This window comes from Ursus americanus, chromosome 14, assembly GCF_024610735.1.
Source record: "Ursus americanus isolate L20-20 chromosome 14, mUrsAme1.1.p, whole genome shotgun sequence".
NCBI classification, from domain to species: Eukaryota; Metazoa; Chordata; class Mammalia; order Carnivora; family Ursidae; genus Ursus; species Ursus americanus.
Genome location: NC_142140.1, coordinates 15,675,556 through 15,702,673, shown reverse-complemented (window position 1 = coordinate 15,702,673; position 27,118 = coordinate 15,675,556). Strand labels below are relative to the sequence as shown.

General features: G+C 36.0%; 1 protein-coding gene across 1 annotated transcript in view; it reads left to right on the top strand.

Moving 5' to 3' along the window:
* CNTN6 (contactin 6) overlaps window positions 1-27,118 on the top strand; it is a 270,310-nt gene that overhangs the window by 187,413 nt on the left and 55,779 nt on the right. Inside the window, 4 exon segments of the mRNA XM_045808106.2 lie at window positions 5,338-5,522; window positions 9,152-9,288; window positions 10,776-10,905; window positions 13,082-13,232. Of these exon segments, the coding sequence (XP_045664062.2) occupies window positions 5,338-5,522; window positions 9,152-9,288; window positions 10,776-10,905; window positions 13,082-13,232 (603 nt within the window).

The window sequence follows — 27,118 nt, the reverse complement described above, 5'->3', positions numbered from 1 at the left end:
CAATATATGTCGAACGCATAGTCATATGGAGTCCTTAACAGAGAACAGAAAACAAATAAATATCAGCTAGGATTTTTGCTTTTGAAATAATAACAATAACATAATAATGCTTTAAATTATTTTATTAATTTATCATTAATACTCAAATGTACTGTTTAATGGGTGCTAAACAGCATGTTGCACATGTGACATGGATTGTATCCTTTAATGCTTCCAACAATCCTATGAATTATGTACTATTATTAATCCCCGTTCTATAAATGAGAAAATTCATGCTTATGAAGGTGGAACAAAATATAGCTAATAAGAGCTACGTTCTGCTCTGTACTGCATAAATAGTGTCCTATTATGATAGTTTTATTTTTGTAATTATTATTTACATGGAATGGTATACCTTAGAAAAATGAACTTGCATTTAAAAACTAAAACTGATTGGGTCACCTGGGTGGATCAGTTGGTTGACTCTTGGTTTTGGCTCAGGTCATGATCTCATGCATCATGGGATGGAGGCCCACATCAGGCTCCACCCTCAGTGGGGAGTCTGCTTGAAGATTCTCTCCCTCTGCCCCTCCCCTAACTCGTGCACTTGCTCTTTCTCTCTCACAAATAAATAAATAAAAATCTTTAAAAACTAAAGCTCATTACTAAAATAATTTCATCTTTTGTACTTTCCAGTTCTTCCCACCCACTGTCCATTTGGGATGCCTTCAGAAAAGACAGAGGGTGTGAAATCTAAAGTTCATTTAGTTCTTCATTTAGTATCTTCATAAGAAGTTTTAGGACAAAATGGGAAGTTTCCATTAAAATGAACATGCATTTTTATGTAATCTGTGTTTTGCATTTATTCTGTCTGTATATATCACATTACCAGTGATAATCAGGAGGATGATGGCATTCATATTTAGCAGTGATATGACAAATCTGAAGAAAATCTCAGCATTTAATTAGTAACTGTGAATTCTTATAAAACTGCTTGATTTGTCTCCTATTAGTAATTTTAACATAAAATGTAGTCATAAAATCCATTTGATAAGACTTGTTTTTTTCTAAAACTTTCAAAAGCGATTTTTTTGGTAGCTTAGTTGCCCTGAGAATTCTAATATATGGAGTATAAAATGTAATCTCCAGAGGGAATCCACCATATTGTATAATTCAGTCCCACAGGTAGCATTTAGACCAGGCATTCAGAACTATTTGTCAAGTCTTCTTCCTTTTTTTTTTTTTTTTGGTGGGAGGATTGGTTTGAAAGCAGCAGGAAAACAACTCAAACAAGCCTAAGTTGAAAAAGAAAAGGATGTATTGACTTACAGAAGTGTTCAAAGAGAGATCTGGGTGGGGGTGGGCATCAGGCATAACTTGTTCCAGGCATGTGAAGAATTCCAAGTTTCTTTCCTTTGTGTTAACTTTCGTTTTCAAAGATACTCCATTTGGTGGGAAATTATTGCTTAGAAGTTCTACGTTTCTATTACATTGTCAGCAAACCACAGTGAAGATTCTCCCTTCAACAGTTCTTCCAAAAGCAGTCCCAGAATTGAGTGTAGTTGTCTCTGACAGGTTGTCTTGGTTCCCATAGTTGACAAATCACAGTGACTATAGTGCAGCTGTTTCAAATGGCAAGACCTGAATCTTGTGCTCTCTCCTGAAGCCTGAGGTGTAGTCTTCCCAAATCAAATCAGATGAAGTAAAGGTAGGAAGCATTGGTTTTTTAAAGGAAAATCAAAATACAGAAAACTAACAAACAAACATGGGTTCACTGCAGATTGAGAATTCATTACTCTAATTCTTATACCCTTCTTCAAAATTGAAAGTTCTTAAGTTAGAAGTTAGTACACTGAATCTTATAACCTTCTCCATAATTAAATGGTTTATGGGAAAAGACTTACCACTCCAACTCCAAATGAGGTAAGAAAAAAACCCTAAAGGGTGTTCTTTTTTAAGTGAGAAACTTATCTGTCTCTGTTCAGCCTTGTGTCTTTTCTACATTTCTTGCCTTTTGCTGTTATTCTGGTGTAATTTAGACCTTGTATGTTCCACAGTCGTGGCTTTCCACAAGGATTCTACTGCTTAGTTTTGATCTTGTATTCCACTGATGTTTAATATCACAGAATACCATTTCTATATCTGTCTAATGGCTACATGGACATTTCATACTGAGAATTATTTAAGGGTTCCTTGTGGTCGATATTGTAATTAAAGTAAAAAATGGTCAGAGTATATTGGGAATTCTAATAAATGGGTTTTTCAAGAAGCAGACCTTGAAAGGATCATTTTTTGCAAGTAATTTGATAGAAGAGTTCTTAGAAAGAACCCATAAGAGAATGGGGAAGTGGGACACGTATGGGAGAGTACCCAAGCAGAGTATGGTATCATGCAAAATTCAACAGAAGTTAAATTAGCCTCAGTCCTGTAGGGGAGCTCTGGAGAGAGTGCAGGGCACACCCTAGAGATACCCAATCAGCAGGGGCAAGGAGCTGGACTATTTGTACCACGGCGCCCAATCAGGTGTTTGTTAAGAGCTGTCCTCAGGGATGTGTAAATGCCTAGCTGCTTTCACCTCTTTTCTTTGTGAAGGGAAAGTTAGCTACAGCAGCTTGAGGGTAGTTGTCAACAAAGAGATACAGATAAAGATACTAACTGTTGAGGGTAATGGCACTTCAGAATCTGGGGTGGCTAAGGGATCAGAAGGCATGCAAGTAGAGTACTGACATTTTCTGCTGCATTACTTCTGTTGGAAAGGTGTATCTCTATACCTCTGTATCCCTATAGGATCTACCATTTCATCCATTTAGGGGAAAAGAGCTTATCCGGAGAGACTTCAGTGTTACCGGTGAGTTCTTTTGGGAAAAGTAGGAATAGTTGGGATAGGTTGGACTTGTTCTTTTTGCCCCTACTTAATTTGGACACTTTAAACAGACATCTACTCTTGTAAAACCACAAATACTAAAGCTATCAGAAGATGATCATGTAATAGCCATGGGGTCTGTATGCCTTATGATTAAGTACACAGCTTTTGAGGCAAGGAAACTTGGACATAGATCCTAGCTCTGCCACCTTTAGTTGTAGGAAAAGTAAAGGAGATTAACTGTGGCATGTGGTACACATATATAATATGGAGCACATCGTTTGTGGTTAATAAGAAGTAGCTATTTGTTGTGATACTATTACAATTATTTTAAATGTCAAACTGACTCAGATTTAGATATTTAGTGATGTTTAAAAATGACTTCTGTCTTCATAATCAAAATAAAGAACTATGATATAACTATGGGAAATATACTCAGTCTTTACTGATTTTTTGGTCTGAATATTTAGGTTAAAAGCTTTTTTTAGTTGGTGACTTTGCATGTATTTGTCACAAACCTCAGAGATACACTGTCATAAAAAACTAACAAAGGATCATGAATTTAGACAAGTATCAGAGCCTCTGTATTCTCTTTGTAAATAAATTTTCTTAGAAATTTTTATTACACAGGTAATGCATGCATTTGTAGGAAAATAATGGAAAATGGAGATAAGCAGAAAGAAGAAAATTAAAGGTATTAATATTATCATAGATAATAACTTTTACTATCTTCACATATGCAGCACATACATATTTTTTAAAAATTTGGATGATAGAGCATATACTATAAAATTCTCCTGACTTGGTGAAGATCTTTCTATGTGAATAAATTTTCTTCTAAAACTTCATTTTTATTTGTTGTTTTGTACTCAGTAATATGAATTAATAAGAAAACCAGTTATCTGAGGTTAATTGTTGGCAGGAATATGCCCTTCTACTAAAATGTCAACCTTAATTTGTGGTAAGTGGCAAGGCTTTTTAGAAGGACAAAACCAAGTTTATCATAATAATTATTTTATTTTGTGTTTAACAAAATTCAAGTTACATTTGTAACTATATACTAATTCTGAGAAAAATAGACAAATCACACAGTGATTGGAGGGTATGTTTTCTGACAAATATATGTGAGCACATGTGTGACTTTCTATATTGTGTGTATCTTTGATTTGCATAGAAGGATCATCATTGTTTGCCAATAAAAAATTCCTTGGACTTCATCAGTTTTGCTTTTTTTGAAGCCTTTACTGAGTCACCATCACCAATATTCTGCAGTTTACTGCTCAAACTCCACAGATCTTTGTCAACCACTTTGCATTTGACTGGATAATTCCTGCATTATTTTTGTTGACTTGAAGAAATCCTGTATCTTTGACAAAGTTTACAATCTGGCTTTGCAAAATGAATTACTTTTATTATTATTATTAATTTAAAATATATTTAGAATAGAAATATTTAAATCATCTGGAAATCTATAAGGGAATGAAGAATGATTTGACAGTAGGAAAGGAAAGATGTTAATGTAAATAGATTGGGGATTGATATTACAAATGATTAGTTTATTAGGAAATACTTTCCTGCTGTAACTTTACATATAGCCTGCATTTCTTTATATTATATCTGTAGAAGCAAGGTCTTTCTCACGATGAATTTCTAAATTCATCCCTTATTGTTAGCACTTAGATTCAGATATTTTAAATATATTTTTGCTATTTTAAAAGATATCCACATTAGACTAAAGGTATTAGATATAAGATATTAAGCTAAACCTATAAATAAAGGAACTCCACAAATTCTAATAGCAGTAGGGTACAAAATAAAATTATCTTCTCTGAGGTTTTTTGTTGTTTTTGTTTTAGATAAGGTATAAATGAGTACATTCTTTTGAAAATCATGAAACCTATACTCCCAGTTTATATAGATCTGTTGTATTGTACTGGTTTCCTTGATGATCTAGATCACCCATCACGTATGTCTTCAGTTACCTGTTAGTACCAATTTAGCTATAGAGGAATCTGTATTCTTGTCCTAGAATCTATAAATATAGAAAAAGGTGGTCTACTCTTAAATGTCACATGCTTACAAAGAATTTCCTGACCACCATATTTACATTGATATAATCTTGTTCCTATTTCTGCACCCTGTTTCCTTTGTTTCATTTACTGCAATTTACAAATGTATTATTTTTTTATTATTTATTTATTGTATGTTTCTCCACTGGTCTTTAAGCAACTTGAGGGCAGAAAACATGTCTATTTTATTCATCGATTTATTCCCTGATTATAGCACCATGACTTGCACATGGCAGGCACTTAATAAAGTGTTATAAATTGTTGAATGAGTGAATGGTGAATGATTGCATGATCTGAAAACTAGTCACGACATAATAGATTGATTGAAAACTTTTCCTTGAGAATTACTCTTAAGGACGCTCTTATGTTATCCTGCTGTCATAAAGACTAAATCGTCTTCTATTCTAATGAGGTATAACTGTTTAGTCCAGTCCCTGATATTAGTTGGAGGAGGTTGGATGGAAACCCGTTGCCAGGGAAAGTCAAGTACAGCAAATCCCAAGCTATTCTTGAAATCCCGAACTTTCAACAGGAAGATGAAGGCTTCTATGAGTGCATTGCAGGCAACCTTCGAGGAAGAAACCTTGCAAAGGGTCAACTCATTTTCTATGGTAAGCTAATAGAATTTCAAAAAATATATGAAATATTTGGTAATATCCTTCATAGTAAGTAGTGAAAATCATTAGCATGTTGTGGAAGTGTCATAGGAGAAATAAAGCAGATACATATCTAGGTTAGGATGCTTCATACAGTGATGGACAGGTGGGAATGACCATTTTTAAAATATAGCTTTAATTCCATCATGGCTTTTGCATGCTATTGTTTATTATAATTGCCTTGAAAGTATCAACAGTGTCACATTAAAGCTATAAAAGTTTGTAACACAAAGTACCATAGAATCCAATATATTTCCCATAAAGCATGCACCAACAGCCCATGACAATCTTAATTATACTTCTAAGTAGAATTCACAAAAGAAGGAGAAAATGACAGGAGAAACATAATACTGAATGGTAGTTTTCAGTATTTGTTTCTGTTTTACAGATTTTGTCTATTCATATGTAGATAATAGAAAAATAAAGTCATTACCTCACTTAAAATATATGTTTGTCTCAATTACCAGAATCTCAAATGAAAGCATATATTATATAAAAATTGTCTTCATGTCTTCATTTATCCAGGCCAAAATACACACTTGCATGAAATTTTTTTCTTTTTCTACATCAAACAAATCATAAAATACACCCCCAGAATTACCAAAATGTTTGGTGCTTTTAGGATATGCTTAACTTCTTTGCTAAATTTAATATATCCGTACTGGAGACCTTTTTAAGATTGTATTTATACGTGACCAAAAATACTTTTTTATGTGACATGTTTCTGTGTGATATGTTTACAATCAATGATAAAGTAATTGAAGAAAATATATATTTTTTCATAACTGGAAAAGTCCAAGGTATTGTAATTTTCTCATAGGAATGGTGGTTGAGTATCCTGTGGGGAGAACATATTGTGCCTTGGTTATATTATTTTCCATTTCCTTTAGAATTTCCTATTTTAACCTTGAATGAAAAGTACTATTTTATATATAGAATATGATATCCTGCTGATTATTCCTCTACAGTTGTAGTTATACACACACACACACACACACACACGTACGTATTTTTTAAAAAACAGTCTTTCGAATCTAACATCCGTTGTAAATAAAATAGTAAGGATGTGACTGGAAGTATTTTAGTGGCACCAAAGTATTAAAGGCTTTGGCTAGTTTTTAATAGATACTTCATTTTTCTATTAAATAGACAAAGATATATCTAAATGATTAAACAGAAAATGAGGGTATCTTTAAACCAGAAATCAATAATAAAGTGCTTTCTCCCACATTTCTACAGAAACTGTTAACTTACACAACAGATTTTACAAATATTAATTCATGTAATTGTTAACAATAGTAAGAGGAAGGAATACATGTCATTAGCCATTTAATGAGTCCAAATGGTCCTTGTGGAGTAATAATGAATAATTGGTCAATAAGACAAATATTATGCTTCTTGCTCACCTATTAATTTATTTGTCACTGTGCTCCCAAAGGAGCAATTGAGTAATTGACTCAATTACCTGAGCATTGCATAAGACCTGAAATTTTTAAGAAAAGAATCAGTTTTATTATATTGCTGTGTTTAAGTTACAATTCAGAATCCTATCCTTCTATATTGTATCTTTATAACCTCCAAAGGACTTTAAAGTATTAATATCATTATAGAAAATGAAACATATTCAGAGAAGTTAAGTGACTTTCCATAACCATTCAATTGGCAAAAAAATAAAATCTAAAATCCATGCCCATATAGTTGACCTGAAATCCTAAGTCCTTTCTTTCATGTATTTCCAAACTGGTCTTGGTCTTCAGAATCTGAAGCATCCAAAGGATTTATGTATTAAAAAAATAAATGTGTTTTAAAGTTATAATTACTGCATTAAACAACAACCCATATATATTTCAGACTTGTATAAGCTATATGAATTTTATGTGAGTATGAATTCCTTCTCCCAGGTCTAACATATGTTAAAACAATTTCTAAACAATCATCTACAAATTATAAAGTTTTGCTAATATTCAGAAACATGATTCAGTTTCACCCATGCATCCACTTCTAAGTCTTGCCTTGATTTGCCCTTAAAACTGTGATGAGCATGTTCTGTAACTGGAAGTCCTCTTGATTTCCACAGGTGGTAATCCCAGGCTTAGTTTTTACGACAGTGAGATGTCATGATTCCTTCTTCTCAGTGACCAGCTCCATAAAGGACCTTTTATCTTAGTGGAAGCAGATGTTGCAGTGGGAAAACCCGGGAAGTCAGATTTACTTGTATAACATTTCAAAGACTCTCAGTCCCACTTCTTACTTCAACCACTGCTACAATGAGCAGCTCTATGTTTTGCGGGTGTAACCTGACAGAGTCTCATCTCAGGTTCCACACAAAGTCCATCTTGTTTCCCCCTCAGTTTTCTTTGTTCTCAAGAGCCTACTCAGCACGTAAGCACACACAACCTGGAGGTGCTAATACATAATGCCTATACTGCCCCTGAATGACTGTGGACAGGATCCAGTGAACAAATGCCACTCTTCCTTTCCCTGGGTAGGCAGTTATAAAGACCCCTTAGAACTTCACAGAAGATAGAGTAACAGTGGCCCCTGTTGGTGGCCAACTCAATAACTGATCCTTGCATTGCCTCTTTCCTTCCCTGTTGACTGTTCCTCTTCCTGACACCTTACCTATGGTGTCTGGCATTCCCAGACAGACAGCCTGAACACAACCCCTTGACTTAGGCTCTGCTTTCAGGGTTCAAATTTTGGCTTCTGTATTTTTTGACTGTGTCTTCTTGAGCAGGTTACCTAACATCTCTGCAAAAATCCTCTACAAAAGATTGGAAGGAGAATTAACTGCAATTAGACATATAAAACATCTAGCTTGTAATAGCCTGCAGTTCCAAAGGAAATTTTACCTGCTCTTATGTATCTGAGGACAGACCTAAATAAAAGAGAGGGATTAAATGACACAGCCAGGCAGCCCTATATCATCTTTATGAAAGAAATAATAGTTTTAAAACATTTAATCTGTACCCCACCTGTTTCTGTCAATGGTAGTAAGAATAATACCACCTTATACCTAAGTAGCACTTTAATATAAATGCCTCAGTACTCACTGCCTGTCAAAGGTTTTATCTAGGGTAAAAAAAAAAAAAAAAGACTATAATCCTGCTAAAATATGATAAGGCTCATATTTGAATTATGCTTCAAACTGAATTATAATTATGTCTGATATAGATATACTTATTTTTAGTTAGAACAGTTTGGACCAAATATAATCAAGGGCCTTGTGCCCACAGTGGGTTCAGATTTGGTATACATTTTCTAACTTGACCTATGCACCAGTATTTACCATGAAATTATTCTCCGGCCTTGTTTTACATTTGAACCTTTTCCCACAACACCCAAGTTGCTGTAAAGGTGCATCAGAATGACAATTGGCAAATATTTATCTTATGCCAAAGGACCACTGATATTTATATCAAGATTTCCGTTGTTCCACATTTCCCTTCACTCAAATCATGTGTTCGCAGCACTGTTGGACCCAGTATGTCTTGTCCTTCTGCCTTCTACAGACCTTGGAATGTTGCACAATATTTTGGATAACTGGCTTGCCAAGTAGTTGTTCTTGTCTGTTTTTGAAACAGCCCCACCAGAATGGGAACAAAAAATCCAAAATACATACCTATCTATCCATGACAATTTGTTTTGGGAATGCAAAGCTAGTGGAAAGCCAAATCCTTTGTACACCTGGTTAAAGAATGGTGAACGCCTCAATCCAGAGGTACGTATCTATGTTGATATTGAAAATTCATCTATTCTCCTAGGGAAATTTTGTTACTACCAGGGACAACTAATGTTTATGAAATGCTTAGTAGGTGTTAGGAAATGTAGTATACTCTTCATAATACTAATTTATATAATACTTAAGTAAACTCAAAGTAGCTATTGATATTTTCCCCATTTTTCAAATGAGAAAAGTTAAGGGTAGAGAAAACAACTTGCATAAGGTCACACACTAGTCAGTGATAGATCCACATTCAGATATTATCATCATCATAATTAACGTCCACCAAACTCTTGTATGCTCCAGTTCCTGTATAAATATTTTTCCATTCATTATCTTGTTTTATCCTCATGACAATTTTATAAGAGAGATGCTAATATTATTTCTTCTATAGATGATGAAGATTGGTTTCAGAGAGGTTAAGTCACTTGTCCAAAGTCACACGACAGTTAGTAAATGTTAGAGTTTGTATTCTAAACATAGTCTGATTCTAGGATCTAAGCTCTTAAACATTATCCAGTATCTTGCTTTTCTGAAAACTAGTGACTCTAAATCCATAGGAAGTAGAAACTGAGGTAGTTATCCACATTTTTCAGTCTAAATTATACTTTTGTTCTACAGTATACTGAAAATGAGACAGATTTTTTTCATCAAATTATCCAGATAATTGTGTTAATTCTCTCTTTTACTTTGCACTTGTAGGCACAGCTAGGGACACAAAGAACATCTGCTGTTTAGAAGCTGAATATAATGCTGTTCTTTGTTTTGGTTTTATGGAATTTTCTTCCTGAATACCTTTTGCATAGAGCATTTTCTGTTTCCTCCAGCCTACTTTTATTATCTTTAAAGGATGGTAATAGGTATACTGAAATATTTTTTAAAAATTATATTTGCTCTATTAAACTATTTTATTATGTGCACTCAAAATTGTATTTCAGTACTCCAAATGGGACTCTGTAACAGATTTCGGCTCTTTAAGCATACCATGGCAGGCTGCAGAAAAGGAGAATTTAGCTTCTCCAACTTATGACTCAATTAGAACATTATCAAGTCATCACATTTCAAGTCTTTTGGAGACCTTATGATAGAAAGCCAAGGGAGCTTCTAACCATTATATTCATGTCTAACGTTATTATTAACCATATTTTCTGGAATAATTGGAATGGTACAAGCTTCCAAATTATTTTATATACCATATAATAGAACAGTAACATACACTCTATGCAGACAATGCCAATTTTCAAAGAAATGAGATAACATAAAATATACTAACCATTAAAATTATATGAAGGATGTTTCTTTTTTCAACTTCAAAAAGCTGCTCAGAATCTTGCAGGATATTAAGTTTCATCTTCATAAACATCAGTTCTCATACACCAAAATATCCTATCTGTAGATATGCACAAATGTTTAATAATGTATTTTGGTTAAGAGAATGCCTACATTAATATACTAGCATCTTTCCATGACTTTTCTTTTATTAGGAAAGAATTCAAATAGAAAATGGGACACTTGTCATAACTATGCTGAATGTGTCAGATTCTGGTGTCTACCAGTGTGCTGCAGAAAACAAATATCAGATAATTTATGCAAATGCAGAATTGAGAGTATTAGGTAAGTCATTCATTTATAACCAAAAAATTCAAAATGACATTTTAGCAAGCTATGGTTATACATAATATGAATCCAATTTTTCTGTAAATTAGAGATTGCTTTACCTTGAAATAATGGCAAATGTCTAAATTAACTTTAAAAAAAAATGCAGGGTGATAATTATTATTCTACTTGAGCAATACATTAGGGCTTCCAGAGAAGCCCACTGTTGGGTTCATCCAAACCAGAAGAAGTCTCCTCCAAAGCTGATCCTAGCACGTGATGTTTTGAGTACAATTCAAAATTATCCATTAGAAATGTTTTCATCTGGGGCGCCTGGGCGGCTCAGCCGGTTAAGTGTCTACCTTCGGCTCAAGTCATGATCCTAGGGCCCTGGGATCCAGCCCCACGTCGGGCTCCCTGCTCACGTGGAGTCTGCTTCTCCCTTTCCTCCCTGCTTGTGCTCTCTCTCACTCGCTCTCTCAAATTAAAAGAAAAAAAAATGTTTTAATCTGCCAATTAAAGAAAAGAATAGAAAATCTCAATTTATAATGATTTAAGCAGATATTTATTTTATCTCTTAACAAGAAGTTCAGGGGTGGTAGCTGAGCCATGGAACTGTGATTGATGATGTTATTCTTTATACCTTTTTTGTGCTTATAGTCTTGAGGGGGTGACTGCTATAGTTACAGAAATAAAGTCCCTACTTAAGGGAGAAGGGGAAGGTAGGGACAAAAGTGACCAAATCTATCCTTCTCATTAGAAAATGCAAAACTGCCTTGCATCCTTACAGTAAAATCCTTTTATGCCGATGGCTAGAACCCTGCCACATGACCACCCAGACCTGAAGGAAAGCTGGGCAGCTAAGTCCCTATAGTGAAAAACTGGGGATAGAAGCAGTTGGAGAATGATAATCTCAGTGGTGTCTGTTACAATAAATAACCCATTAGTGTCTTTTATCACAGTTTTCTTCATGGTAGGAAGAAAGGAGATGAAAGAGAGGAAGGATCAAACAAAGAGATAAGGTTTCATGAGCTTATGGAAGGGACATGGATTTGTTTATTCTTTGAATCACTACTATTTATTGAACATTTATGTGTACTAAGCACTAAAAATATAATTATCAATACTTAAGTGATCTTTACTTTCATAGAACCTATAGTTTCACTGAGAAAAGGAAACTCAAATATAATTATTATGGTCAATAATTGAGTAGTTGTTGTCAGACTTCATGGCAAGTTGAATATAACTCTAAATTGAGAACATTCTCTTTAAGCTGAGATCCAAAGAGAAAGCACGCACAGGTCAGTGGAAGGGCAAAGAAGCAATACTTGAAATGCCCAGAAACAAAAGAGTATGGCATATCTGAAAGAATTTCAGCTCAATTAGACTTTAGACTGGGGACAGGGATTGGACACATGGGTTCCCACGTTCATAAAGCTGGAAAGACTCAAATGCACCCAGTCAGTCCAATAATTTCTCACTCTCATGAACTGACATTTGTTCAACATTTATTTAGTGGGGACGAAGTTGAAACTGACAAAGACTTTTTTTTCTTTTTTTAATTTCTGCTCGGCCTGCCTGCTTCCATAGAAGGCAGAGTATTTCCATTTTGCTGGTTAAAGGCTTGCCTGAGGAAATCTGACACAGTGATAGAGTATTCCTGATTTAATTCAGTGGTATTTTATATTTCACATGTAGGATCATTACCTTGACTGGACTAGATATGGTGATTTCCCTCATCAGGGTTCAGATCCTTCCTTCTGTCTCTTATGGAACCATCTTCACCCTGTTTATTGTAAACACTGTTAAGAATGTTACTCTTTGTAACTTGCTTCTTCCCCCAGTCCAGCTGGCTTTTGTTAATCCCAATGACTTGCACCAAAACAAAGATAAATTACATTTATTGAACACATACTTTGTGCCAGGCAGTATGCTATACTTCTTTATAGATGTTATCTCATTTAACCTCCACAGTAAATTTCTGAGGTGATATCTATTGTTATCTTCATGAAAAATGAAGATAGACCTCCAAAATGCCAAGTCAGTAACTGGCCCCAGAACAGCCTGAGCAAAATAGCTTGAAAAAGAGCTCTGGGTATAAATATTAAATTTTGTCTCATATACTACATCATCACATTACCACACATTAATTAAGTGGATAACTTAACAATTTTGTTTTTAATTTTGTTTTTAGCCTCAGCTCCTGATTTCTCTAAAAATCCTATTAAAAAAAATTCAGTTGTTCAAGTTGGTGGGGATATTACTATCGAATGCAAGCCAAATGCTTTTCCTAGGGCAACTATCTCCTGGAAAAGAGGAATGGAAAGCCTGAGACAAAGCAAAAGGTAAATAAATCTATTTTGTATTATATTTTGAACTATTTTGTAGTACAATGTCTTCCAAATCTGTCTTCTAAAATTCTCTCCCTTATAATAAACTTACAACTGGGTACTCACAGATACCAAACATTTCCACATGATAGCAAAAACTAAAGAATCTTATAAACTTAAGACCTATTTGTATAATTTTACTGCAATATATTTAGTGCATGCACTTGTAATATATTTTTTAAAATCCTTTAAGACCTTTTTCTATATTCAGCTTGAAGATTTTTCCTGACCCAGCCTGCTGAGAAATCAGTGAGAAGAGCATTACACAAAAGAGAGAGACACTTACACTCACACACCTGGTGTTGTGGTTTTTAAATAGTCACACAGGTGTTCACCCCATGACAAAATGAATTCACCACATGAAAATAATGTGGAGAGGTTCCTGTAGAGAAAGAAGAGAGGTTTCCTTCTATTCTGGATGTGACTGAGAAATCCTGGATCAGCACTGGCATGTTTTCTAGGGGAGTTTAGATAGAGCAAAACAGGTGTTTTTCTCTACTTAGAATACATTTCGTTGAGTTGTACTATAGAACCTTGTACACCTAGAGATGACTAGTCGGTAGTTGAGCTCTATTGTAATGACCCAGGTGTGTTACTGTGTGATCCGATGTGCAATGGAATACTACCCTGAATGAGGTTTCAATGAGCTCTTTGTCAGCATCATACGTGTCATTAACTCACATCAAGTGTGATGAGAAATGATGGTCTGCCAGTCTTACGAGACAAGGCTATGGTGGCCTGGAGAGTGAGTTCTACACCAAAACTAGATAGTCACTCCAAATTCAGCCAGACATTGTTTTGTGGGAGGATAGAACTTCAGACAGGGTTGTAGAACTTCAAACATTTCAAGAAAAACTAGAAATCTGGGTATTGGCTTTGAATTTTCTGAGCCAGTAAAAAAGCACAAAGGCTGGATGCAGGGACACCATCTTGTTATTTCTGATCTAGGACTGCTTTTGTGGTCAAGGGAGAGAAAAAAGGAGGTTAAAACAGACAAACAGTGCTGATTGTATAGAGTGCTCTCAGGGTTATATCTGGTGCCTTGAAGATCCTCTCCTGACATGACAATATATACAAGAGAGAGACCTTTCTAGGGCACTCTCTTTCCTGTCTTCTGTCTCCAGTGGCCCCTATAGCCTTACACCAAAGCTTTTCCCAGGACAGGGACTTTGTCAAATTTATCTGTGCATGCCCTGTGCCTTTGGTATAGAACCTGAACTCAATAAATATCTGTGGAATGAATGAATGTGTCAAAAAAGGATGAATATGTAAGATATCACGAGCTTTAGAGAAAAGCTCTTCTGGAGGAGGTATCTTGAGACAGAAGAACAGAAGCTTCAGAGCTAAGGAGAAAAGACATGAAGGGAAATCTGTTGCCCTGGCCCTGACTGGGCTCCTTCCTCTGTGTAGACAGCCTAGGAGATCATTGCAAGTATCCTCAACAGCTTTGGCTGTGGATTCCTTTTAAATGGTTCCTCTTTGGTTCCTGAAATCAAGTTGAGGTTTGAAGACACTGCTGTAGAAGCAGAAAACTCAAGAGATACAATAGTATCAAATCCAGCGGTCTGTACTGAGAGTTGAGATAAATCAATTACTTCGTTTCCTAAAGTGACTCAAAGTTCTCACCTAAGTAGCAGGAATGACTGCTGTTTACTTTCTATAACCTTTGAAGACTCAAACACAGTGTATGTAGGGAGGAGGAAGAGAGGGAAGAGGAGTTGAATAAAATAAGAAAATGAGAGGAAAAAAATGTGTAGAGTATAAGGGCAACTGCATTTAAAATGGCTTTTCAGGCTTATGTTTTGTTTTGCCCCACGTGAAATGAATTTGGGATCTTTTTAGCCTCTGAATAGTCACCAATAGCATATCAGATTCAGCATTGTCTCACTGTCATTAAAGGAGTGATCTGTGTGATTTCTATTCACAGATGCTTCTTCTGTAATTCCGTTCTCTCACTGCTATAGGACTTCATTACAGGTTTTAACAAAAGAAAGTAAACAAACAAACAAAATTGTCTCCTGAACAGGCATCTTAAAAAATTGGAAAAAAAAAAAAAGTTAAGCCCCGAAGTACATGGTAATTACAGACATATATCTCTGCCAGTTATAGATTACCTTCAGCAGTAATTTGCAAAGGTCACACAGCCAGTTCTGTGAGACTTTGTGTCTCTGCATGATTTCTATCCTGTCCCCTCTTCTGTTGCCTTCTGACCTGACAGGTTTCATTAAGTGCATGGTTTCATGCTGCTTCCTGGGAAATGCAGCACCTATCCTTCTATTTGTGTTGACTTAATGGCTTTTTTGTCATCTAATCATGGGGGTTTCCTAAGAAGTTGAAGTTAAAAATTAGAGTTGTGATAAAAAGAAAAGAAGGAAGGAAGGGAGGGAGGAAGGGAGGGTGGAAAGAAGGAAAGAATTTTATAAAACCAGATCCTAAACTCAAAGACAGAACACTGAGTCCCAGTATACATTTTTACATGCCACACCTATTTGCTTATTTCACTTAAATAGAAAAATAAATATAATTCCTACCCTCTCATACCTCTCTTAAAACATGACACAGTTGCATACATAGAAAGATTTAGAGAGTCACATATGGAAAACAACTTAAATATTTACAGTGATTCCAAGTAGGAATAGTTTTTAGTTCTTGACCTTGGAAATACCCATGTGGTAAAATGTACATTTTTACTTTCTGTTATAAAACTTCTAAATGGTCCTGTCTACTTTGAAATTTCATTGTCACTAACTCTTGCTTCCAATAAAGTGTAACTACCTAGAGATGGTTGAAAGGACTCTAAAGAAGCCTATTCAAACTAATCTTACTGTATTACCTACTTATAAAAAAAATAGCGGCAATATATATATTTTGACAATTTCCTCCACTCTTACATGAAGTGAGACAGCATACGTCACCTAGGTAGTAAATGATAAAACTTGGACTCTATGCCAAGTTGCCCATCTCTGTTGCCAGGTCTTTTCTATTCAACAGATAATGGAGAACATACTTGATTCTTAATTTTTTGAAGGGCTGTTTTCGCATGATTTAACCTAATTGCATGTATTGGTAATTCAGATCAAGCAACTATTCTGAGATTAATTAATATGTTTCTTATTGGCCTATATGCCACAATTGAAGTCTTGACTATTTTATGATTTCTGTCTTTGTAAATGCCTGTATTCATGGCAGTCTGTCCAAGTAGAAAAGTTTTCCTACAACTAAAAATAGATGGATAGCATTACAGAGTCCAAAGGCTACCTCGTTTCCTGCTGGGAATGTATGGTCTTATAACATCTACCTCATTCTTTCTGGAGCTACAAGTCATTTAGCAATAGCACCTAAATTGAAGAGTAGCAAAGGTATATTCCTGTGGGGAAAATAGGGGTGTATTGCAAAGAGCCCTGCCTTGGGAATTAGAAAACAGGGACTTTTGATCCCAGCTCTGTCACTGGTGAGTGACCTGACCTTGGATAAAACCACTTTGTTTTGATTTTTTCTTTTGAGGTTGCTGTTTTCTGAATTTATTTAAACACTGTCGCCATGCAGTGACTGCCAGAATGGAGATTATATATTAGAAATCAATGCAAAATATTAGTGTGCCAGGTTAAAATTGCAGCTACTATCACAGTTATAATTTTATATGTCTTTCACTGATTTCCTCAGGTGACCAAGTGATTGAGCCAGACATGATGATTGCTGTGAATTATCAAAACAGCCAAAATGATCTGATTGGATGGATTCAGAAGTTAGAGAGTCCTGGCCCCTGAACTGTAGCAGGATAGCGTAGTTAGCACCACTCTCCTTCACCATCATAGGCCCAGAACCCAGCTCCAACCTGGGACATAACAGACATTCAATAAGTATTTTGTGTTGCTAAATCAATGAAAGTTAAAAATTACTTTGCTTTGTATCTACCTGACTTAAGACATTTTGCAGTTAAACCAAAAACTTACTTAATAATTAATAGGCCCATGATGTGCTCATTCATTCTATAAATATTTAATGAATACCCATTAAGTTCCAAATATTATACTAGGTGTTGTGAGTAAAATGTTAAGCTTAGTCAAAAATGTGACACTATCCTTTTGTAAGAAAGTGTTTTTCTTTGAAGTTATGAGAGTCAGGAGATCTGGGTTCAAGTCCCAACCCTATTTCTCACATAGTTGATAACTTCTAGCAAGTCCTTTAACGTCAGTAGTCCTCAGTTAAATCACTTGAAAAATGGAGTAAATAGTACCTGTCTCTCCCGTATGGTTGTATGAGACTCAAAAAAGCAGCCTGTGTGGAAAGCCTGGGTGATCTGTATTCTCTACTGCCATTGGCTGCCATTATTGCTCTGATCCTAATATTGAGGTAAATCTCAGTTACACATTCTTACCTCTACCAGCTAGGGTAAAAACCACAAACTTGACTACAGAAAGTCAAGATGAATACAGATGAAGCTTGTCTCTGGAAGGCATTCTGGGCAACTGAGGGAATCAATTCCGCATCTGCTAAGTTTGATTAATCACTTCTTTTTTTTTTTCTCCTTGTGGATCCAGTTAGCAAGTGAACTGACAGAAATCAAAGATCTAGATTTATCTCCTTGTGCCCAGTGACTGCTGGCTACCTGTTCAGGGATCACCTCATGAATTTAATAGGAAATGTTAACCTGCTGGACAGACAGCTCAAAGTTGTCCTCTGACGGGCAGCATTAAATACAATGCCTAAATCACCTGAGATTTGGTCAGAGTGCACAATCTCTGAACAATAAAAATAAAGAGATAGAGTGTTTTTCCTATTATTGAAAGATGGTTGAATTAATAAATAATCCACCAGATTTCTTCCTCATTCGTTGGGAAAAAAAAGAAAGAAAGAAAGAAAAAAGTTCACCACATTTCTCTCTCTCTTCCTAAGATAAAATAAAGCAATACAAAGTAAAATAAAATCCAGTTGTATATCAGACAAATGGTCATCAATACTGAAAATAACCATTTTAAGCACCTTCTATATGTCACACAATATATCAGATTATACTTCTTTTCATATGCAGATACATTTCTGAGGAACACAATTGTCACATAGTTATGTATGTTTCTACCACTTTTACCTTAGTAATCTCAAAGAGGTAAATACAAAGATACTTTGAGATTCACTGAATATCAAACTGAAAAGTAGAGGTTCTATCCCTTGGCAGTTGGTCTCAGAACGTGATCATATTTCCCCAATTTGATATCAGAGGACTGCTGAACTCCATAGAACCAATTCTATTACCTCTATCCACTTGGGGTTGCAGAGAGAGGGGGAGAGAGAGAGACATGCAGAGTTACAAACAGACCTCCTCAAATGCATGAATCTTGTGTGATTTATCCCGTAATAATGATACAATTAAGCCCTGTGTGGCCCTGGGCCCTTGGCACAATGCATGTACTTTACGGGAACATGTGAATCTCTTAGGTACATAGACTCTAGTAGTGGTGCTTATTCAATATGTTTGCCTTTGAGCCCAAAATTTAGCAGGCCCACTTCCATCTGCACGGGACCCCAGCGCCTTGCGACCTCCCTCCTAAACACAATAGTCAGTTGTGGGAAGGGGCTGGGGTAAGGGGAGGGGAAGTTGAAAGATGGCAGTGAATCAGTGGAGAGAGGAAGAGATAAGAGAGAAGGTAGTGAAGACGAGGATGAAAGAGAGGAACGGGGCGTTCTCTGTGCCAAGAAAGAATTGATGGTTACTGAGCAAGTCATTTGATCTCATTCTCTTCATGATTAAAAATGTACCCTTGGGAGGACCTATTTGAAAGCCCTTAGCAGAGTGACACAGAAGATGAACAGAATAAAAATTAGTTTGTCTTTGTTCCACTCTTTGCTAAATGAGCTAGACAAAGTAGTTCCTTTGGTTACGTAGCCCATTGCCCAACACTTTGCTCCAATTTCACTTTCCCCTTGGAGCCTTTTCACGACCATCTTACCTTGTGGGGCATCAGCTAATGGGGGGTCTGTCTGCCTCAATATAAGGGACCAGTTATATGATGTTCCCTTCCTGTTTGACCCTTCTCTATGTATCTTTCACTATCTGCTTTCTAAATCACCATTGTTCCTTTTTCTTTTACCTTTACCCCCAAGTGCTCAACCTTAGTAAAACCTTAATAAAACAGCCCCTCTACACATGTCTATTAAATGCAACTTTTAAACCAGAATGTAGCAACTAGCAAACAGGCTTCTCTATCTCTTTCTCCTCCTTGCAAAGCTTCCTAATGGAACAAGCAAATAAACCTAATTTTATTTTGTATCACCAACTACTTAATGTACTAGTGCTTAGTACATCAGGTAGCATGAGTATCAAATAGGCAAGTGAACCATATGTTCCCATGTTTAAGGAAGAATGACAGTCTGCATAATGCCAGGCTTATTACAATCTCCCTTCTGTGCTGCCTCTTTGTAATAAAATTTTAAATTGTTCATACTCAACTCCTGAGAGTCTTGTTAAGGTGAGCCTTTCCAAGGGAATACATGCTGAAGATGTCAAGAGCCATCTGATACTCTTGCCTCTGTCACGCAAAGATTTAACAAGCTAAAATCCTGTGTGCCCCTGTCAGTCTTGCCCTCATTTTTCCCTCTTGCCATCCAGTCCTCCTTTCTTTATCCCCACTGGCCTCCACCGGTCTGGAGCACTGACCCTTTAGCACAATGCGTGCAAAACCTCCTGCCTGCCATGGCCGGGAAGAGCTCCGGTTCATTAAAGATGTAAAGCCTGCCTTTAAACTCAGCCTGCCCAGCTGGGTGTGTGCTCTTTTACACCACCGCCTTGGGTTAGACTGTTATTGCTGTAGTTCCCTATTTAAAGTGTTTTAATGATGGGTAATAACATCCTGTAGCTTTAAACCAAGGGCAAATATGACAAAGCAAAGAAGTTCCACAAATCTTATATTCTTGCACTCACTGTATCTTCAAAGAAGTACATCATAAGTTTCCTTGTGGAGTTGCTGTGAATTCGTAGTCTGTATCAGTAGGCTTCAAACTTGATCATGCATAAGGACCTTGTGAAAAATGCAGATCCCAGAGCCATGTCCAAGATTTTCAGTCAGTAGGTAGGAAGCAGGGTTGAGGAATCTGCATTTTTAATATAAGTTCACGCCCTCTGCTCTCAAGAGAAGCTGAGATTTTTGAATACCCCTTGGAGAAATACTGGTTTGATGCAAACATAGTACTTGAAAAATAGAAACTTCACTTTATCTCCTTTCCCCCCAGAACTTTGCTTCCTGTGTTAAAATGCTTGATTCTTCATCTTATCTCATTGCCAAAGAGATATAAGTCCTCAGTTCAGTTACTTTTTGAAAATATGAATACAATTGGCCTTGGAATGATATCTACTTACTTTAGTGTTTGCTTCTAATTTCTGAGTGACATTTATATCTTCCAAAGTTTACATAAATATTCAACAGCAATAATTTTATAGACAGAAAAGGTCAGCTATTAGTGCAGTTTATACAAATGACCTTTTGTTCTTAGTTTGACTTTTAAGATTGCTTGATTTGCTTAAAGTACAATGCTCCTTACTTAGAAAGAAAATGTTTGTTCTACAGGTACATGTTACACCCTCACCTTCTCATAGACGCTAATGGGCATATGGAAAATAAACCAATAGAAATAAATAGGAGGGATAGAATTGCTGTCTTACAGAAATTATGATCCAGTTGAAGAAATAAAGGCCTGACCAACTGTGTGAAAGTCAGTCTTGTTAATATCTTCACAATGAAGAGTCAGGCTTGTCAGACCATTTTTTAAGTCACTGGCTATTATTTCCCCTTTTCCTTTATCTTTTTTCCCCACAGTAGAATTATGTTTGGGGTTGAGGGGGATGTTTTTGTTTTTGTTATGCTTCCAAATGAAATTTATGCTAGAGCCCATTTCATAACACAGCTAAAACTGAACCAGTCTGGCTAATGACCTAGAGGGAAAAGCAGAGCCCCTCTTAATGCCCTGCCTGCTTCCTCCGCAGCCACAAGCTGGCTTCCTCCCAGCAGCCCATGGTGTGCCCTAAGAACTGCTACATCTCCCAAGAGCGCAGTTAGAGAATTCCTGATTTGGAGTGACAAATCTGATTCTCAAGTGTGACTTGTCAAACTATTCGTTTATTTATAAGCACAGTTGCAAACCAATTTGACAGGCCTTGTGAAAAATTCTGGGTTTATAAATTTGAATGAGCTCTGTGTCTCGTGGGGGAAGCAGACAGGTAGGTCAACAGCTCCAGTGCAGTGGGGCATGTGTCATCACAAACAGAAGATGGTGAGGACTGACTCGGCTTGCAGGAGTTCAGAAGGGCTTCAGCAGGCTGGAGGTAACTGAGCTGGCACTCGAAGGGTAGGTAGGATTTTTTTCCTAGAAAACAAAGATGGGAAGAACTGGTTTTTTATGTGGCTATCTTACTGCATAGTCAGTGTCATACATGATGCCAGTTGAAGGTTTGGATAGGCACTTACCTTCTTCAACGCAGGATATGATTCCTCTAAGTACAGACACAAATCATTTTGTGAGCCATCCAATGGTTGACTTTTTGACTGCCTAGGGATGCTTAGAGACTCTTAATTATACAATTTTTTTCATTCTATCTCAGATTAAATTAACCGATACGATCAGAAATCTGTCCTGTCATTTTTGACCCTGAATCTCATCAAATCATAATCATACTCATAGTAATAATATCGACTTATAGCACCAGTCATGGATGAGTAGTGGTTAAGATCTTAGATACATTTCATTTACTTTCACAAGATACCTACGAGGGGGATATTATTTATTGGTATTTTTACATGGTTAAAACTAAGGCTTAGCAAAGTTAAACATCACATCTACAGTCACACAGCTAGTGAGTAATAGAAATGCATTCAGTTCCAGGAGGCTCTGATTTCCGATCTCTGTGCAATCTTAAATACCACAATGTAGGCTTTTAGTTTAGTTTTCCAATGTCATAGAGTGTCCATCTGTGGAGCTAAAAGCAGGCCATCATACTATACACATTATTTGTTCATTATTTTTTTCAGTTTAAACTACAACTATTCCCAAAACAAATTCTATTTTTACATCAATAAAAGGTATAGAATAAGTCTATATTTTGTCATAGCCCTGACAGATGGAGTCTTAATTCAGACCAACAAAATGAATCAGTCTTTTTAGTGGCTTAGCTTCCTACGCATACAATATTCAAATGACTGATTGGATTTTTAATGTAACATACAATATAATTTTTGGTGACATACAGACATAGATATGCAAATTCAGTAAATAAGGATAAACTCCCTATGCTCCGTGAAGGACTTGATCTAGGTATGAAATTATGTTTTATAATTAAGAAGAAATAATTAGAGTTAGCAGACAAGGAGTCACATCCAAGTTGGTATCCCATTTTCAGCCATGTTTGTAAGCTTAATTCTATAGACTCTGAAGAATATAATAATTCAGTAGCCAAAAGGGATCCAGAATTGGAAACTCCACTCACATCTACCTCCACAGCCACATTCAAGATGGCAGGGGAGAGCAGTTCACAGATACACCATGCTCTGAAATAACCAAAGGACAGAGCTAGAATGAAAAGGGGTAATGATCATAAATGTTCCAGCCCAACTCCCTCACTTTTTTTTTTTTTTTTTTTTTAATGCTTGTGGGAAACCAAGCACTTCAGGAATAAAGTTACTGGTTTAAGGTCATAGGACTGTATTTGAATCTTGTCTGTCTCTCTCAAAGTATGCTGCAGATACAACTTAGATTTGCAAACTTCCAAAGTCTTAAGGAGATCACACAATAGGCTCATCATCATAAATGTAATGGAAGTGTAGCCAGAAATCCTGACAATGTTTGAACTTCTCCATTCCTTTCTGTACAGCTCTCTCCCGTTGTGTTTTCAATTGGTTCTCCTGTAGTTATTTTAGGAGCCTACTTTTTTTTTTTTAAATGATTTTTTATTATATTATGTTAGTCACCATACAGTACATCCCCGGTTTCCGATGTAAGGCTCAATGATTCATTAGTTCTGTATAACACCCAGTGCACCATGCAATACGTGCCCTCTTTACTACCCATCACCGGTCTATCCCATTCCCCCACCCCCCTCCCCTCTGAAGTCCTCAGTTTGTTTCTCATAGTACATAGTCTCTCATGTTTCATTCCCCCTTCTGATTACCCCCCCTTTCTTTATCCCTTTCTTCCCCTACTGATCATCCTAGTTCTTATGTTCCATAGATGAGAGAAATCATATGATAGTTGTCTTTCTCTGCTTGACTTATTTCACTTAGCATTATCTCCTCCAGTGCTGTCCATGTTGTAGCAAATGTTGAGAACTCGTTCTTTCTGATAGCTGAGTAATATTCCATCGTATATATGGACCACAACTTCTTAATCCAGTCATCTGTTGAAGGGCATCTCGGCTCCTTCCACGATTTAGCTATTGTGGACATTGCTGCTATGAACATTGGGGCGCATATAGGAGCCTATTTTTTTTAAAAAGATGTCTTTTAAGTCCTGTGTTACAAACTTTGTTGTCCTTTGTCAGCTTTATAATTTCCCATCTTTTCTTTTGATTTGCTTGGGTTGTAAGGTATGTCAGCATATGAATCTGTATTAATTCCCTTTTGTGTCTTCTCAAGCATCCCAAAATACTGTAGCAAATGGAGACACTTTTCTTTATCTTTCCTTCCCTTCTTCTACTGAACAGCTAAATACTCCTCTTAGGCCTCTTACACTGGATTAATTTAGCTAAGCTTTCCATCTGATGCTGTTTTGTTAATGTTAAATCACATTTCCTTAACATTTCATGGGAATCAGCCTAGCAGCGCACCCTGGCATGCCATCGGAATAAAGACACATCATGACACCAAATAATTATGTTATTTAGCAACTGTTCTTATCTGCCATCTCCTAATTTGTGTTACAATTCAGTCACCCAGAATCTGTGTTTGTGTTGTGTGTCAGCCACTACAAAGCTGGTGCTTAAATTATTTGAGTGTATTAAACAAGGAGTCACCTTTTGATGAATTCTAAGGTCTGAATCTCTGATGCTTGGTTTCTGCTTTGGAGTTTAGGACAGTTGAACCGAGGACTTAACTTTGAAACATTTGGCTGTTCACATCAGTTAATTACACATTAGGCATAAAATACAACTGCCAAAACCAGAAATTTAAAAAAAAAAAATTAGACACTGGCATCAGTGATGTTTTTATTTCCATGTAAATTAAAAGGTGTTTGAGTCCATTTTAATCTGCAGGTAGCACTTCTAAACAATCCTTTGTCAGTTTAACCCTTCCAGTTAGTTGTGTAATGACCCCCAAATCATGTTTGATCAATCACTTCTAGGGAAGCATATCTTTAGTCACTTAATGTGTTTAAAATAGATGTTCCTCTCGTTTGTTGAGAGTGGTATAAAAGGGACAGCATAAAGTCACCCATGCATGCCTGTTTTCCCCTAGGCACCAAGAGCAACGTGCTTTCTGACAAAACATAACAAAATTGAATTCATTTGTGCTGCCAATTGGTGATGCCATTTCATGTAGGTTTTTGTTTTTTACTTTTCCTGCCTTACCCACCTCCCACTGCACATATAAATTTAAACACACCATCCTTAATGTAACTCAGTTCAAGGGACCAAAGAAACACTATTATTTGTCTGGAGCTAGGACAGAGGCCAAGAAAATACTACAGATAGAATTCCTGTATTTTCTGTTAATCAGTTAATAAGGAACGCCCTCTCCGCCCCCAACAGGGTCCATACAACATAATAACTTTGAAAGATTTCATGATGGCCTTTGTTAACACTTGAGTTTCATGATTGGAATTGTACAAAAGAATGATTAAGGTTTGCTCTATGTACTTAAGTCTTACCCTTGGTAAGACTGATTTGAATGTATCTCTTCAGTTCTTGTGCTACTTTATGTGGTGTCCTCAAATTAACAAAGTCGATTAGCCAGATAACCAGTTTGCTTAAACCTATACCTAGCATTTGTTTTTAACCAAAGAGATTATTTGTCTAAGTGACTTTTTGTTGGTTTGCTGAATTTACTGATAATATTAATAAATACACATGTAGACCTACAAAGAAAAGGCTCAGGCTTTCAGAATAAATACAGTCAGAAATCACATTTACTAAGTACCTATGAATTATAGATATTCTTAGAGATACAAAGAAATCAAGAGTGATAGTTACCATTTGGGGGGCTCTCATTAACCTTAGGCTTATATATACTCGATATTTTTAATAGATTTTAAAATTTAATTCCAAAACAAACCAATGTTATTATTACCATTATAACCACTTACATGTAAATTTTACAAGGAAATTAAGCAAGTGCTTCCAATATACCAGAGCCAAAAAGGGGGAGCCAGAACACAAAAAAAGCAACCTGACTTTAGAGTCCATTGTCTTAAAACCCCTATATCACTTGCCTCAAAAAGCTTAGCTTTACAGTCTATTTAGAGAGTGAAAACTTGTCTAAAAAGAAAATTATGACAAAGGAGCTAAGGCAGTACAGTGAAGCAAAGATAGTGTTTTCAACAAATGGTGCTGAAACAGTTGAACAGCCACAAGCAAAAAAAAAAAAAAAAATCAAATGAATCTAAACACAGACATTACACTTCACAAAAATTAATTCAAAATGGATCATAGACCTAAATGTAGAGCACAAAACTATAAAACTCCCAGAAGATAAGGAGATAAGAGGAAACCTAGATGAACTTTGGTATGGCCATGAGTTTTCTGATATAGCAAAGGTAGACCCATGGAAAAAAACATATAATAAGCTAGACTTCATTCAAATTAAAGGAAAAAAAACTGCACTATGAAAGACAATGCCAACAGAATGAGAAGTCAGGCCATAGACTAGGAGAAAATATCTGCAAAATATACATCTGATATAGAACTATTATATAAAATACACCACCAATGATTAAAACTCAGGGATAAGAAAACAAGAAAAAAAAAAAAGGGTCAAAGACCTTAAGAGACACCTCACCAAACAAGATATAGAGATGGCGAACACGTATTTGAAGATTTTCCACATCGTATCTCATCAGGAAAATGCAAATTAAAATGAGATCCTGCTACATGCCTATTAGAATGGCCAAAATCTGGAATACTAACACCAAAAGCTGGCTAAAATGTGGAGCAACAGGAACTCTTTTTCATTTTTAATGGGAATGCAAAATAGTATAGCTACTTTAGAACAGTTTGGAGATTTCTTACAATACTGAACATACGTTTTCCATACAATCCAAATATCACACTCATTAGTATTTACCCAAAGGACTTGAAACTTATGTGTGTACGAAAACCTGCACAGTATAACTTATATTATCTTAACTCATAATTGCAAAAACTTGGAAGCAAATAAGATAATCTTCAGGAAGTAAATGAATAAATAAACTGTGGTACATCTAGACAATGGAATATTATTCAGTGCTAAAAAGAAATGAGCTATCAAGTCATGAAAGGAAATGGAGGAATTTTAAATGCATATTATTAAGTGAAAGAAGCCAATCTGAAAGGTCCCATACTGTGTGATTGCAATTATATGACATTCTGGAAAAGGCAAGACTGTGGAAACAGTAAAAAGATCAGTGGTTGTCAGGAATTAGAGGAGGGAAGAATAAATAGGTGGAACACAGGTGAATTTTAGGTCAGTGAAAATACTTTGTGTGATCGTAGTGATGGCTACATGTCATTATGTATTTTTCCAAACCCCAAGAATGTATAGCACCAAGGGTGAATCCTAAGGTAAACTGTGGACTCTGGATGATGATGTTGATGTGCCAATGTAGATTTCTCAGTTGTAACAAATGTACCACCAGTGGGAATGTTGATAATGTGAGAAGCTATG